General features: G+C 36.6%; 1 protein-coding gene across 1 annotated transcript in view; it reads left to right on the plus strand.

Moving 5' to 3' along the window:
• The window catches only part of GTF2F2 (general transcription factor IIF subunit 2), a 148,717-nt gene that overhangs the window by 120,605 nt on the left and 10,390 nt on the right, over positions 1-17,722 (plus strand). The window contains exons 6-7 of the mRNA XM_046665050.1: positions 1,418-1,517; positions 14,943-15,086. Coding sequence (XP_046521006.1) covers positions 1,418-1,517; positions 14,943-15,086 — 244 coding nt within the window. The remainder of the gene's footprint in view (positions 1-1,417; positions 1,518-14,942; positions 15,087-17,722) is intronic.

Genomic DNA, 17,722 nt, shown 5'->3' on the forward strand with positions numbered 1-17,722 from the left:
TCTTTTTTTGCATTTATTAAGCAGGCAATTTTCTAACATGGTTCTCAATTCCTTTGCTATGACCATTGCAACCTACCAGTTCCTTTTGGGTTAATTTTCTTTCTTACTAAAATAAGTCCTTGAGTAGCTCCCTCAGTGAGAATCTATGGATGATATATATACTTGATTTTTGTCCAAAAATACTTGTATTTTACTCTTACTTTTCAATTATAATTTAACTGGGCATAATTGGCACTTTAAATATATTATATTTTTGTATTCTGATATCTTGCTGACGAGAGCTCTAAAGACAATGATATCTTTTGTCTCTAAAAGTAGTCACCTCGGAAAGCTGCACTTTTCCCCCCTTAAAACATTTTTTAGATTTACTGTGCCGACATACCAAATGAATTAATCTAATTTTTAAAATAAAAATAAATGGTTGAGTCTGAGTCACTAAATACAGTAATATTTAGTCCAAAACAAAATGTCCTAAGATGGCTACTTGAATATATATGTACTAGTCAAATATTTTGTTTTGTAATATGCTTTACATAGTATCATATTTTTTATGGCTTTTTTTTCCAAAAGTGTTATTTTCTTATATTTTAATTTAGAGTCCAGCAATAGTTCTAGACCAGTGCTGTCCAATAGAAGTTTCTGTGATGATGGAAATGTTCTGTATCTGTGCCATCCAATAAGGCAGCCACTGGGGCTAGCTCTGTGGCCGAGTGGTTAAGTTTGTGCACTCCACTTTGTTGGCCCAGGGTTCACCAGTTCAGATCCTGGGCGTGGACCTATGCACCACTCATCAGGCTGTGCTGTGGCGGCGTCCCACATAGAAGAACTGGAATGACCTACAACTAGGATATACAACTGTGTATTGGGGCTTTAGGGAGAAAAAAAGAAGAAGAAGATTAGCAACAGATGTTAAGCTCAGGGCCAATCTTCCTCAAAAAAGAAGAAAGAAAGAAAGAAAGAAAACACAGCCACTAGCCTCTAGACCCTGAGTGTCAATGTATTATCTTTGTTTACCTTTATCTCTTATCAAGTAAATAGAAGTTTGAATTAATAACTTGATTAGTATTAGTCCATGTAATTTAAGAGAATTCATTTTTACATGCAGATTTTGTTTCCCTGAAATTTAAAGCTGATTAGCTTCTTCGTTTTAGTAGTTAAGGTTTGACTATACAGTATTAGAAGTAAGTTATAGAATTATAACGAGAGAGTTCATTTGTTTAGCTTCTGATCTGGTTTCTACGCTATAATCATATATATTCAGTGTGTTTTCAAAGAATTATATTAAGGCTGTTATATCTTCTGAAGTTAATTTTTTATGTATTACGTATTATTTCTTGAGTAAAAAGAATTACAAGAATAACTTCAAGTTTCACTCTAATAAACAAGTAAGTTTGTTACTAATGCTTCTGTTTTTCAGATTGCAAATCGAAGAATCTTCCAAACCTGTAAGGCTATCACAACAGCTGGACAAAGTTGTGACAACCAATTACAAACCTGTTGCTAATCATCAATACAATGTAAGTCTTCATGTCTGTCTTCATTCTGTTTTATCTTTATTCTTTTCTGGGTTGTAGACTCTTCACTTTTGAAAGGCCCTCAGCAGTCATGTATCTTGCTATCAGATGCTTGAGTTATACAGACTTTAAGGAACGTGACAATTTGTCGTGTCGAAAAGGTGCTCACTCTGTATCCTAGTTATACAATGAGAAGAAAGCACCCACTGTTCAAACTACTCTCAAGTTTTTCGAAGAAATAAAACACTTCCTTTTTCAGTGTTTCACATTGCAGTGTCCTTAATAAATATTAGTTGTACTATTTTTTTCATTTTTCTATACCTTTATAAACAGTTTTTAATGTTTTGACAAAAAATTTTAAAGGTCACAGAACAATGGTAATTTTCTCCATTGGTTGTTAAGAGTATAGTTTCAGCTTTTGTGGGGGTTTTTACGGTTTTGCACTACCATGTAAAGTGAAGACTGCCTGTATATGTTTTTTAAACTTTTTTTATTGAAGTATATTGTATATAATATATTTTATTATACAATATACAATACACACATATATTGTATACCTATTATGTATTCTTTGTGCCAAGGACTGAGTGCCTCATAAATAATGAGACACATTTAATCTTCATACTTACCCTGTGAAGTAACTACCACTGTTATCTTCGTTTTACAGGTGAAGTAACTAAGACACAGAGAGGTTAGTTTACTCGAGGTCACACAGCCAGAAATTGACCAGTCTAGGTGTTGAACCCAAGCAGTCTGGTTTAGGAGCCATACTCTTAATTAACCACTCTGCTGTGTTGCTAGAGGTCATTAGCAGTGCTAAATGGGCTAAGGGTTTTGGGTCTTGAAGTACCTGTAATGTAAGGAGAAATGTGGTGATATTCTGAAAATAAAGCCTAAATTAAGCCAGGTAGCAATTAACAGTTGATATCTTGCATCCTACTTTGTTGCTTAAGATTCCTCTTGATACTGAGTTTAGAAAGAAATAAACCCTCTTTAAGACTGGCCTTAAGTTTGCAAACTCATTAGGAGACACAGAATAGGATCTGCCAAACCATTGCTTTATGATATTTGAGTTCCTTCTGGTTATTTTATATGAGAGGTAGCAAATGCAAATGCCTGCAGCAGGGCCAAGCAGGCATCTTCAGAGAGCAGAATGCTGAAATGTAAAGGTAAAATGGTAGGGACAGTGATGAGCTGGAGTACACATGCCCCTCCTAAAGACATTCAAATTTTAAAAATTGCTACACTGTGTGAATGAATTAAGTAAAGCAAGTCAAAGTTCCACTGTATCCCACCAGGCTTTCATTTTACAGCCTCTGGTTATGCTCTACAGGAAAAGTAAAGTAAGGAAGAGGACAGGCGAGATAATGGGAGAAAAAGTGTCAGATAATCCAAGAGAGAGATTTTTATGTTGTCTGTTGATTGAGACAAGATGAAAGTCTGCTTCTTTGTCCCCTTCTGTTCTCATCTTTTCTACCCTTAGATGGGAATACTTAAAACTTTCAGGAGCAAAATGGAAATAGAGGAGTAAAACAGTATAGGTCTTAAGTGACATTGTCTTTCTTCTTCATTAGTGTGCTTCTCCTGGCAATGCTTTCTTCTTCACTTATGGGCCAGGCTTCTGTACACAGTTTCCACTCTTGCATATTTTTTTTTATCACAGTGAGGACATGAAAGGCTATAAGGAGATACAGCCTTTCTGGAGAGAAGTTTGGATTTGTGTCAAAAGTACTGTAAAAGGATGTATCCTTTGACCTAGCAGTCTTGTGTCTAAGAATTTATCATAGTAAGACAAGTGCTCAAAGATGTGTATATACACAGAGGTGTTTCCCTATTGTTTAGGATAGGAAAAGATTAGAAACACGTCCAAAAATAAAGATTAGTTAAATATATTAACACTTGTTATTTTTAAATGGTAGAAGCTAGAGTGATTTTATCCTAATTTTCTTCATTATAAAATCTTTTTGAATGGTTGGAATTGTCACAGTGAGCATGTATTGTCTGAATTGTTATAGTGAGCTGTAAGGCTTTTCTGAAGGGATGGGAAAGGGAAGAAACCTAGGGAAGAGTGTTAGTTCCTACCCATGGCAGTATCCTGAAACAGTTACCTGAGATTTCTCTTCTCTCAATAGCAATTTTTTAAACGCCTGCTTTGTGCTTGAGTTACCTACTCCTGGTGAACCAAATAGATAAAATTCCTGTCTTCAAGGAGCTATCACTTCCTTCAGTTCTCTGGTCATCCCTTTTCAGACCCAAGTTGAAATACAATCTGTATTTCCTTTGACGTAGTGAGTCCACATTTCTATACTGTAATCTTTTTTTTCTAAATTCCACCACAAGGATCATTCTTGTTATATTGCTGTAGACCATCATTTCTGAGGCAAAAGGAAAATCTCTCTTAGGTTGATCAAAACTGACACTTTGCTAGTATCAAAGCCCTGACCCCTGCCTAGTTCATAGTCTTAGTGACATTGGCACTATAATCTACCTGGCTGGTATAGAAGATAGATTCCAAATATTCCATATTTTTAGGATGTTTTTATATCGTTTTCTTTTTACTACTAAAATAAGTACGAACACATTGTATTCTGAACTCCTTGTTAGGGTATAAAGCTATAACATCCACTTTAAAGAATTTTTTTTTTTTTTTTTTGCTTTTTCTCCCCAAATCCCCCCAGTACATAGTTAGTTATATATTTTAGTTGTGGGTCCTTCTGGTTGTCTCATGTGGGACGCTGCCTCATCATGGCCTGATGAGTGGTGCCTTGTCTGCAGCCAGGATCCAAACCATCGAAACCCTGGGCTGCCAAAGCAGAGTGCACCAACTTAACCACTTGGCCATGGGGCTGGCCCCTTAAAGACTCTTCTTAACATTAAGTGACGTTTCCGTTCATGGTATCAATTTGTTAAGGTTGTTGTAGTGTGACTGAGTCATTATACTAATGTGATTATAGTGATGAGTCACATATCTTCAGTTTAAGATTTTGTTTACAAAAACAAAGATTGACTATAATCTGCCAAATTGCATTATTTCAATGTTTAGTGGTTCTTTTCCATGAGAGTATATCAGAATGGATAGAGGACCCATTCCATAGCTTTTAAAACTATATTCACTATTGTAGCATAATACCAACTATAGGAAGAGTATAACATTTTTGTTATTGTTATCAGAAGGGGACACCGATTCTTAAAAGATTGAGAAACATCACCATAGTTAAACAAGAATGACTTAGAGGTTATGTAATAAAGACACTCAATAAAAAATTTTAAACTCAGTATAATGTTGAAGTGTTTTCACAGTTTTGCCAGGTGGAACTTTATGAACATGAAGCGCAGTATTTCATTTTTACAGTTGAGGTTCTTGAATGCATTTTCAAGATAAAAATAAGGAAAAAATTTTGTGCAAAAAATGAAAGAGGTGGTCAAAATGGCATATGTATTTGTAAAACTATGTCCCTACATTTGATCAGAAAGAAACCAGCTTGCATTTACCCCTAGAAACTTTATTACCCACCTGTGGCACATAGATAAGTTTGCTTATGTATATAATCATCTCTACAGATTTGAACCCACTTTGTACATGGCACTATTTTAAGCATTAAATTCAAATTTATCTCTTTAGTTCACAAACTATCTGGGATATAATACCTACTGTACTTGCCATTCAGAAGGCATTTATTGGGCCCAAAAGAATGATATGATTAGCATTATTAAATTCTAATTTATCTCTTTAGTTCACAAACTATCTGGGATATAATACGTACCATACTTGCCATTCAGAAGGCATTTATTGGGCCCAAAACAATGATATGATTAGCATTATCTCTTAGAATACTCCTTCCTTGAAAGCTTGGCCCTGAAAGTTCTCCCCTTGATAGGATATGACTGTCAGGTTTCTCTCTTAGTTAAGGCCTTTGTCTGCCTTATATCTTCATTAAGTTTTTGAAACTTGAACCAGTTCATGTAGGTCAACATTTTTTAAAGTAAGTTATTTGAAACACTAATTTTGTGAGAGTTTCCTTGAAAAAAAGAGCTGTGTAAAAAGGATTCTCTGTTGAAAGAACTTGTAGATTCTAATTATATCCCCTTCTTCAAAATTGACACTGCATTTAATAAATTAAATTTGGGAACCTTTAGGAGTTTGTTTAATCCTGCATTTTGCAAACATCTGAACATCATATTCCCGTTCCCCCATCTTTTGAAGGAGTGAAGACAAACTTTGGGAAATAATGGGTTGTTAAAGGAGCATTTACAAGAGGGGCCCACTGAGTGAAGGTGGAAAATATTGGAACTTGTATTTGTCTTGTTTTTCACCTAATAAAGGAAAGAAATTGAGCTTTAGAAATATTTATTATGTGGATGCAATCCCTGTGCTAGTCAGTCATTTTTTAACAGAAGAGTAGAAATTGTACCCCACACAGGGGTTGACAGTGGTGCTTTCAGCACCTCACATTTTCAGTTTTTTAGGTTTGGCGCTAAATTCAGGGATTTACAGATTATAGTATCCATTATTGACTAAACTCAATCTCAAAAAATGAACAAATGGCTTAAAAAGATTCCTGCAAAGAAACTGTACATTTAAGATAATACTGATAAAGTAAACTATTGAGAACAAGAAAGTGGAAAAACAGACACTGCTTTTGCTTCTAAAATGATCTCTTCATCAGTCACTTATTCGGTAGAAACAATATTAATGTGATCAATCTAACAAGAAATTGGCCCTCCCAAAAAGGAAATTATCAATATCATTTTAAATATGGCTAGTCATCCCCGTCTTTAATGATGATTCAGTAAAGTATCTGTCATGAAAACAAAAACAGCTCCAGATGTTTCAAGCAGAAAGGGATTTAACATAGGGAATTGCTTACAAATGGTTTACGAATGAAAAATGGAAGGGCTGGAGGTGCAAAAGGGAGAAGGGGGTTGGTTACCAGAGATCAGGAAGCTGCGCCCACAAGCACAAAAAAAGAAAAAATCCCCCTTCTTTCTGCTTTCATTCTCCCATTGGCAGAACCCCAGCTGGAAACCAGCTGGTGAGGGAATCTTGAAAGTATAGCTTGCAGGCCCCCTGCTGCCACCCCCTCCAAGGCCTGGAGCTGAAGGCTTGTCATCAATAACTGACATGGCGATCCTTGACCTTTGTGTGTGTTGTACCTTAAGTTATATTGGCTATTGCTGCTTTAATGCTATCACAGTTTGCAATTCATTTAAAAGCTAAGCATTCAGAAGGTGAAGACAGATCACAGTATTGTGAGACTAAAACATAGAATTGTTTTATAATTTTGACAAATTAAATGAAAACTTACTATTAAAACGTTTTATTTTTTTCATTTCTTTAAATTCTTTTGTGTATGCTTTATAATATCCATGCATATTAATCTAGTAGTACGTTTTCACAGTTTACAAATAGATATACATACAGCTCATGCTTTAAATTTTTTGTTGACCGAGGTGTATAATCAAAATATAGATTCAGCTGATATGGAGGATTCCTTCCAGCTCTCTCCATCTCTGATTCCAAGTAAGGGTGCTTCTGTGTGTGTGTTTTGGTTGACTTTACGGATGTCATCATCTAGCCTGTGTACATCTCACAGCATTCTTGTATACTCCACAGTCTAATAACCTTTCTCGTAAGGATTCCCTTTTCTCATAAGGAGTCATGTCCTCTGTTGTCTGCATAGTGGTTCTCAAGGCTGGCTGTACAGGAGAATCACCTGGGAAGCTTTTAAAGAGGAAAAATATCTCTAGAGATTGATTTAATTGACACAGTGTGGATCCAACTCTCTTAAATTTTTCAAGTTACCTGGCTAATTCTAGCATACAGTTCCTGATACAGAGAGACAGGCACTTTTTGTACTTCTGTCTGCCATCTCCCGCTGGGGGTGGGAGCAAAAATGATACCTGAGAGGAGACCAGGAAGTCTCTTTCCACCAAACCCAAGGTTTTTAAAAAGAATTCACATCTTCTTGTCTTTGTCATCATCCCCTCCACCCCTGAGCTTGGAAAAAAGATTTCTCCCTCCCTTCTTTTCCTCTAAAGGGCTCTTGGTCAGAAAGAGGGAGAGAAATAGAAAAACTTAACTAGAAAATTACTGTTGGAGGGAATAGAATTATTACATAAAATCTTGAGGTAAACTCCCAGGAACTAGAGAGAAATTTCATTTTTATGCATATTCTGTTTCCTTCAGTGTGGCAACCAGCTGTGTTAGTCTTCAGAACTAAAGTTGTTGGAAGTGTTTTTTTGTTTTTTGTTGTTTTTATATATGTAAATGTGGAATTTTGCTGATTAAAAAAAATAGATGCCTGCAGGACTATATCATAGAGGCTTCTCAGCAATATTGCCTAGTGTAGTACATAGTGTAAGTATACTACATGCTTTGTCCATTTGGATTTGCACACCAAGGACTGACTGACTGGAAAGAATTAATTTCCTCCCGAGAGATAATGATAAGGCAGAAATAGAAGCATTGGGAGTGGGGAGGACCTTTCCTAAGGATTTAAAATGCAAACCATGGTATTCAAGGCTGTCATGCTGACTTCAAAAGTTAAAATAAAAGCCTCGACAAAGACTGCCTTGACAAAGCAATCAAAGTATTTCGGCAAACAACAATCTAGAAATTTACAGACATCTGTATTGTAATATTTTAATTGGCAGTGGGTGGCATTTATAATTTTAGTCAGTGATTAAGGTTTCAGTAATGATGGTTGAAAGTCTCTATACTACATCCACAATGGATTTTCTACATTTGGTTGCATTTTAGTCTTGAATAATTTGTTTCCTATTGTGGAAGTGAAATTAATTGTGTATGATGGATTTGTTAGGTTGTGAAAATTTGTAACTGGAAACTAAATTTTAAGTTCTTTCTGAATGGACATTTATTTCTAGGCAGCTGGCTTTCAGTGATATGTGGTCATTGGGGGCAGAATTAAGATTGGTAATCAAAATTCACATAATATAAAAGCTATTTCTAATCCAGTAACTATCCTACTAATAGTTCGTGGTGGTTGCTAACAAGTTAGGTATCTGACTACGTTGAGTATCATTTTCTTACAATGCCAGTGCGTCAGTGCAAAACAAAATGCCCAAAGGGAAAAGAGCTAAAAAGAGAAGAAATAACACTGTCTCAGAACTGTACTCTCCTAAATAGACTAGTTCATGTTATTTGTAGTTTATTTGTAGTACAAAGTTGTAAATACAATATTAAGATTACCATTTCTACACTGCTTAGTTTAGAAAAGTTACCTCAGGGACTTTAGTTTTGTCCTAAAATTAGTTATTAATAACTTAATGACCATGGAAATCATTTAAATCCCTTTTGTAATTACACATACATTGGAACTACCTAATACCAAGAGAGCAGAATTTGGATTCTACGCCTGTCTTGGACATTATCAAAAAATATTCAACTAATGCCATAGTACAAAAATTCTGTTTTAAAACCATCTTTGCTATAGGTTATCCTGTAGTATAGGCCCTAAGGGCGTTGACGACATGTTGCACTTTACTTTTTATTTTTGAATAGGTGTAGGATTAAATTTCTAGTGCTTAAATTTCTCTTATGAGGAATAGTTTCCATTTTTGTCATTGCTGTTATTTTATTTTATATACATGGGTTTTCACATTGCACTTTTAAGTGTGTTTATTTCACTAGTCAAAAGGAAAGTTAGGCTACACTGCCCCTGGGTACTGAGCTAGCGATAGACACAATTAATACAGAAAGATAAGCATACTTTTCTAGTGTGTTTTCCCCTTTATTTAAAGTAGGAAAACACCAACATTAGATGCAGTATTTTTTGAAATTGAAGCATGTAAATCAAGATTTAAAAAAAAAAAGAGTCAGGTAGAATTTGGTACTTTTCTCACTGCTCATTAACATTACTAATCATAACTTAATCTGACCTTTAATCTTACCCTTTCAGTACTGATTTTAAAGTTCCTTTCTAACCTCTTCTAAATTCTTGCCTTTGAGTTGGGCCCTCTGGTCTGACATATGGCTCTGGGGTTGGGACAACTTGGTAAGAAACACGCAAAAAGTTTTTCTCTCCATTGCTGTCTAGCATGTGTGGCCTCTCTGCAGTGGGCCATCTTGCTTTACCTACAGGTTTCTTTTCTTTTTTTTTTTTTTTTAATATTTTTATTGAGTTCATAATAGTTTACATCAATATGAGATTTCAGTTGTAAATTATTTCTTGACTGTCACCACGTAAGTGCTCCCCTTCACCCTTTATGGCCCCCCTACCCCCCTTCCCCTGGTAACCAGTGAACTGTTTTCTGTGTCTCAGTCCTTGTTTATATTCCACATGTGAGTGAAATCATCTGGTGTTTGTCTTTCTCAGACTGGCTTATTTCGCTTAGCATAATTCCCTCTAGGTCCTTCCATGTTATTGCAAATGAGATGAATTTGTCTTTTTTTTCTGGCTGAGTAGTATTCCATTGTACGTTACACCACATCTTCTTTATCCAGTCATCTTTCGATGGGTACTTGGGTTGCTTCCATGTCTTGGCTATTGTGAATAGTGCTGCAATGAACATAGGGGTGCATATGTTACTTTGGATTGTTGATTTCAAATTGTTTGGGTAGGGGCAGGCCTGGTGGCACAATGGTTAAGTGCGCACATTCCGCTTCAGCAGCCTGGGGTTTGCTGGTTCAGATCCTGGGTGCAGACATGGCACTGCTTGGCAAGCCATGCTGTGGCAGGCATCCCACATATAAAGTAGAGAAAGATGGGCACGGATGTTAGCTCAGGGCCAATCTTCCTCAGCGAAAAGAGGATGATTGGCAGCAGATGTTAGCTCAGGGCTAATCTTCCTCAAAAAAACCCAAAACCAAAAAAAAATTGTTTTGGTAGATATCCAGAAGTGGGTCATATGGTAGTTCTATTTTTAGTTTTTTGAGGACTCTCTATACAGTTTTCCATAGTGGTTGCACCAGTTTGCATTCCCACTAGCAGTGTGTGAGGGTTCCCTTCTCTCCACACCCTCTCGAACATTTGATATTTTTAGTCTTAGTGATTATAGCCATTTTAACAGGCGTAAGGTGGTGTCTTAGTGTAGTTTTGGTTTGCATTTCCCTAATGATTAGTAATGTTGAACATCTTTTCATGTGTTTATTGGCTATCTGTATATCTTCTTTGGAAAAATGTTCATCTCCTCTGCCCACTTTTTGATTAGGTTGTTTGCTTTCTTATTGTTCATTTGTGTGAGTTCCTTATATATTATGGAGATTAACCCCTTGTCAGATATATGATTTGCAAATATTTTCTCCCAATTGGTGGGTTGTCTCTTTGTTTTGATTCTAGTTTCTTTTGCATTGCAGAAGCTCTTTAGTCTGATGAATTCCCACTTGTTTATTTTTTCTATTGTTTCCCTTGTCTGAGAGGACAAGGTATTTGAAAAGATCCTTTTTAGTTCAGTGTCAAAGAGTGTACTACCAATATTATCTTCCAGGAGTTTTATAGTTTCTGGACGTATCTTCAAGTCTTTGATCCATTTTGAGTGTATTTTTGTGTATGGTGTGAGATAGTGGTCTACCTTCATTCTTTTTTGCATGTGGCTGTCCAGTTTTCCCAACACCATTTATTTAAGAGACTATCTTTTCTCAATTATATGTTCTTGGCATCTTTGTTGAAGATTATCTGTCCGTAGATGTGTGGTTTTATTTCTGGGCTTTCAGTTCTGTTCCATTGATCTGTGTGCCTGTTTTTGTACTAGTACCATGGTGTTTTGGTCACTATGGCTTTGTAGTACATTTTGAAGTCAGGAATTGTGATGCCTTCAGCTTTGTTCTTTTTTCTCAGGATTGCCTTAGCAATTCGGGGTCTTTGATTGCCCCATATGGATTTTAGTATTCTTTGCTCTATTTCCATGAAGAATGTCGTTGGGATTCTGATAGGGATTGCATTGAATCTATAGATTGCTTTGGGTAGTATGGACATTTTAACCATGTTTATTTTTCCAATCCGCAAGCAAGGAATCTCTTTCCATCTCTTTAAGTCATTATCAATTTCTGTTAGTAATATCTTACAGTTTTCATTGTATGAGTCCTTCACCTCCTTGGTTAAGTTTATTCCTAGGTACTTTATTTTTTTAGTTGCAATTGCAAATAGAATTGTATTCTTGAGTTCTCTTTCTGTAAGTTCATTATTGGAGTATAGAAAAGCAACTGATTTTTGTAAGTTGACTTTATACCCTTACCTGTAGGTTTATTTATTTGAAAACATTCTTCCTCTTAATCTTCCTAGCTTCTCCACTCATTTTACCCAACAGAGAGATTCGTAAGGGTGGAAGCTGAAAATACCTTCACTTCTCCTCTTTCCTATTTCCTGAATTTAATTTTTTCCATTTTCTTTCAGCGTAATTTAAAGCTGGGTAGGGAAGGCAGACAGAATATCGTGTAACTGTGGCTCCATACAGAGAATACAAAGCCTTTTGTTTTTTGTTAGTGGTGTCAAGTCAATTCCAACCCCTAGCAACCCTGCACACAGCAGAACAGAGCCCTGCCCGATCTTTTTTGCACCATCCTCTCACCTTCCAAGACTGTATCAGACAATGCTCCACTGCTATTACAGGGTTTTCATGCCAGTTTTTTCGGAAGTGGGTGGCCAGGTCCTTCTTACTAGTCTGTCATAGTCTGGAAGCTCTGCTGAAACCTGTCCACCATGGGTGACCCTGCTGGTATTTGGAATACCGGTGGCATCACTTTCAGCATCCCAGCAACATGCAGCCACTGCAGTATGACAACCTGACAGATGGGTGGGTGTGGTTCCCTGACTGAGAAACCAGCCCTGGGCCTCGGCGCTCACTGAATCTTAACCAGAAGGGTTGGCTGGTGGTTAAGCCAGGGCTGGCTACAAAAGCCTAGCACTGGTCTTTTGCTAGGGCCCCACTTCCTTTGTATTGTTCTTTCTGAGGACCAGTGGCCTTTGGCTAAATGAAATCCCACATCCACTCAAGCCTGTGGGAAGGGAATAGGCTTTCTCCACCCCTCCTTTGTCTGATTCTGTCTCCCTCTCTTTTCTAGATCCCAGGTTAAGTTTTTCTTATCCCACATTTGACCATAGTAAAGAGTTATAACAGCGTCATTCCCTGGTCCACACTTTTTCCTACTTTGTTAACAGTCCACTTTCTGGACTGTCCATCACAATACAAAATGTTAACCTGTTCAAACTCAGTTCAACAGTGGGAGGGAATTTCAGGATGGAAACTAAGTATAATTGTAAACAGGGAAAATATATTTTAGTCATTGGTCAGCAAAGCTAGCTTAAAATATTAATCCCTTAAGGCATTCCATGATATCATTCTTCTTTTTAATCCAAAGACTGTCTTGCCTGGATTTGTGTGTTTTTCCTGGTCTATCATGCTTGCTTTCTCCATCATACAGCCATTCTCTTAGTTCTAGTCTTCTTTTGACCCTAGAGAAAGAAAATTCTTTCGTGAGTGGACCTCAGGTTCCTGTTTTTGAGTTTTTGCTATCTCTTACAGCCTCCTTTCTTGCTGAATTGGGGCAGACTCTGTACTTCTGCCTTTGTCCTTACGCTCATTTTTTCTTCTCTTTTTCCATCTTCCCCACATTGGGAAGACTTGGATTTCTCCATGGTCCTAGGTTTTTCTGATCGCTCCCCTCTACAGTCTTGCTTCTAGCTCTTCTGGTCTCTCTGCTCTTTTCTAGTGAATCCTTTTTAGCTACCCATAGTTGTGTTCTTTCATGCTCTTCCTACCCAGAAAATCTTGAGACAGCTGAATTTCATTCCTTCCCAGCAATATGGTCTGTGTCATGCATTTGCATTTTTTTCAGCATCATGATCTTGTCCTGGGTAGCTCTGTACTCTACTATTACTACATTTAAAATGCTCAAGGCCCTCTAGATACTCTTAATACATGAGCCCTAAGAAAGGGATACCTTTTGCGAGAAACTATCTTATTTGCCCGATATCTTAGTGCAATGCCAACCATATGATGAAGGGATTTTTTTTAATTGAATAAATTTGAAATATGTCATTCTGTAAATTTGAGGTGTACAATATGTTACTTTGATAGATTTATATATTATAATGTGATTTTCATTGTAGCAGTATTTATCACATTACATAATTATAGTGCAATAGTGTAGTCTATATTCATTATACTGTTCATTAGATCTCTTTAGCTTATTTGCTGCTTGTTGCAAGTTTCCCCTCATACATCATCAATCTCATTCCCCCATCCCCTGAGATGAAGGGATTTAGTGTTTTACTCCCTGAGGTGTACATATCAAAAAAATTAAGATGATTGTTGGTTCTTTCTCCTTGTCTAGCTCCTAATTTCGTTTAATTGAAAGACAGAGACTCATTGTTGTCAGTTACCTGTTGCCACTAATTTGAAAGCCTCTGATTACATATAAGATATATTTTTACTCTTAACATCAGTGGAAACTAAATTTTATCTTTCTGATAACAAATCTCTAGTGTTAAAATACAGGGAGTAAGCCTAACTATGTGAAGCTGAAATTTATGCAATAATTTAGTTGTAAGTTTTGGAATACATTTTATTATTTTTGAAGCGAGTCCCTAGTCCATTGATGCCCAAGAGACTGTTCTCTGGCAGTTTTCACCCAGCCTGCTGATGCTTTGTTTACCAGGTGGGCTGCTGCAGTTTACATATATTTCCTCCAGCAAGTTCCTGATGTTTTATCAAAATAAAGTGTTTCTTAAAAAATCAAAAGCTTAATCAACTGAAATGAAAGAATATGAGTTGCATGTTTTCGATAAAGAGGTAATTTTTTACAAATGAACACGTCCCTGGAGATGGTAACACTGGGAGAGAGTTTGTACATTCCCTTAGTGCCATGGTTTACTTCATTTTATAGGAGAAGAAAAGTTCAAGAAGGTCACGCAGAGTTGGGAGGAGAAAAGGCCACCCGTCACTGCCCATGTTCATTCATTTTTACCAAAGCTTCCCAAACTTTCAGTTCCTAGAGAACCTGTTCTGTGATCTGCCAGTCTCTCAGCCCTCTGCCTGCCCCTCAAAACCCCAATTTTGAAAGATGTTACCTACCAAACTGTATCTGTTAGATAAACTTACTATATTTTGGAGAATTGAAAACAGAAGAACTGCAAGTTAGACTTTCCAATCAGTCAAGCTAACCGGTAGCCACACTGATTTGATATAATTTTGGCAGAGAAAGCCTTTTTTGGGGGAAATGGGCACATTACATAAAGCTTTAGGAAATACTGAGAATGGTTTACAGATTGGCATTGATACCTTCTTAGAACCTTAAAGATCTGAGGAGCTCTGGGAGCAATGAGGACCCTAGGTTCTGGACCACTGCTTTTTAACCTGCTGCCTTGCTTAAAATCTAATGGTTATTTGGATATCTAAAAAGAGAATGCCTGTGTTTCAGAGTGAGCGTGTTAAATTGATGCCTTTATTTCTTTTGCTTTTTGCACATAGATTGAATATGAAAGGAAAAAGAAAGAAGATGGAAAACGAGCTCGAGCTGATAAACAACACGTTTTAGACATGCTGTTTTCGGCTTTTGAGAAACATCAATATTATAATCTTAAGGACTTAGTGGACATCACAAAACAGCCTGTGGTATGTATATGCTCTCATTGACCCTTTAAATATTTCCTTCTTCCGGCATTACTGAAGAGAAGTGTATCATACACAGTCAGCATTGCTTTACGATGGGGATACATTCTGAGAAATGCATTGTTAGGCAATTTCGTTGTTGTTCAAACATCATAGAGTGTACTTACCTAGATGGTATAGGCTACTAGACATGTAGGCTGTGTGGTACTAATCTTATGGGACCACATCATATATGTGGTCCGTTGTTGACCAAAACATCATTATGCGCACGTAACTATATGAATAAGTTCACATGTACCTATACTAATGTCAGGTTTTATTTCAACACTCAGAAAAGATGTCTTAATGAAGTTTTTTGTCTTTTTGTAACATCAACTTCATTATTTTAGATTTCAAATACATTTAGTATTAATAGTTCCATATGAAAAAAAGATGAATTTATCTTCCACTTGACTAATCCTTGACATTAAGCCTGAAGTCTTTGTTTATATCATTTCTAGTCTTTCGTTTCCCTAGCTCCCTCTAAAAAAGCTCAACTCCATTGTTTTTTTTTTTTTTAAATGTGCCTCATAGAAGAATCCCATTCTTTTAAGAGTCATCCTGGTCTGTCCTGGTAAGAGAGTTTATCCCTGTCTTGTGGGCTATTCTCTAACTGATTTGTTTTTAATCAGAATCTACCCTAGCCCTCATGTTACGTCCTTTTAAACTTGAGCTGTGCTGCCTCACAGTGCTTGTTGAGATTGTAGTTGGGTTGGCCTATACTTCATTTTTTAAGGAAAAATTTAATAAATTGATGTTTTAGAAAGTTTGTTCTATAATTACTCATTTTTTATCATTTCTCCAGACTTTTGTGCCTATTTGCTAATAATTTATATTTCTAATCCATTTCAAATGCTGATAGCAAGTAAGAGGTCCAACTCCTTTCTCCAGCCTGTAAGTCACATTTATTTCCATGTAACTTTCTCACACCTAATGTTAGCAAAGTATCAAATTGATTTATAACTGTATTTACTTACAGATTTTAAAAACTTAAATGAGGGCCTGGCCATGTGGCCTAGTGGTTAAGTTCGGCACTCTCCGCTTCAGCGGCCCAGGTTTGGTTCCTGGGTGCAGACTTACACCTCTCATCAGTGGCCATGCTGTGGTGGCGACCCACATACAAAATACAGGAAGACTGGCACAGATGTTAGCTCGGGGCAAATCTTCCTCAGCCCCAAAAAAAAGAAAAAAAAATTAAAGGGGAACCCTTTTATTTTCTGTCCTTTTATCTAGTTTTCTTTATCATTTTGTTCACTTTGCTGGTATACTCAGGAATATGTTAATTCTAATGGCTCCATTTGCTTGCTTCAGCATATGTAACAAGATGATCAGTTTTCAAAAACGTTTTAACATAACCAAATAACTATTTATTAAAGGGTGTGGTGTATTTTTTTCTGATTTATTCAAAGCTTTAGGAAATGATTAATGAAACTTCAGTATTGATTGCAGTTTCCCACTTCTGCAGACATTTCTTTTTATTCGTTGGTACTCAGTGATTCTCCTATAATAGAGCTGCTTTTAATTCATGGACTTTAGGAGGTCCAATAATCTCCTGAATATGTGCAAAAATGTGTGAATTTTTCTGGAGAGCATCTCCATAGTTTATATCAGATGCTCACAGAGGGCCTAGGAACCTCAAAGAGCATGAGAACACCAATTAGAAACTAAGTATTTTATAACGGTTTTATTATATAGAGACTAAATTGCCTCGACAAACATAAGGTTCTTGAAGGCAGGGTTGTATATTATTCATATCCCTAAATATTTATACGTTCTACAACACAAACGTAGTAGAAATTCAATAAATATTAGATGAATTGATTTGAACAAAGGAAATGATCACATTCTCAGTATCTAAGGAAAACTGTATTTTCCTCAGGTGGATTTTGACAGGCCTCATGTCATTTATGGCAGGAGTAGGGGACAAAGAGCCAGTCTCAAGAAAGTGTGGAATGCCAGGGCTACAGTTATCTTTGCCTAGAGGAGAGGGCAGGAAGTGGTCAGGATGGGTTCCAGTCGTGCCATTTATCTCAGTAGGATCTGGAGAAATCACTTCCATTCCTAAAACTGAGGGAGTTGGACTGGGTAATCTTCATGATCCCTTCTAGCTCTAAATCTGTGATTCTGTCCCTCTCATATTTCCTGTCCTTCTGTCCACCTCCGTCTCACATTTGAACTGAATTGGCAAAGCCCATTGACCTAGAAAGAAAGTGGCCAAAGCCCAGCTCTCCATGGAGGTAACTATCCTCTTTAAGAAGTCCACAGGACATAAGCGAGTCTGTACTAATGGTCATCAGTACAACCTTACTAATTTGGTTTTAGTCTCAGCAATAACAAGAGAATGGAGGAACCCAGTGTAGCATAAAGATCAATGATCCAGGAAAGGGGCTTCCTGGTATGATGGAAAGAGCACTGGATTTAGAGTAATGGGATCTCAGTTCATGTCCAGCCCTGCCAGTTAGCCAAACAGTCCTGGACAAGATGCTTAAATACATTCAATGTTTAATACATTATTTATTTAATATTTAATTTACTCAACAAATGACATACTTAATATAAAATTTACCAATATGTTCAAATTAAATGTTTATAATATTATA

Source organism: Equus quagga, chromosome 6, assembly GCF_021613505.1.
Source record: "Equus quagga isolate Etosha38 chromosome 6, UCLA_HA_Equagga_1.0, whole genome shotgun sequence".
In the NCBI taxonomy this organism is placed as follows: Eukaryota; Metazoa; Chordata; class Mammalia; order Perissodactyla; family Equidae; genus Equus; species Equus quagga.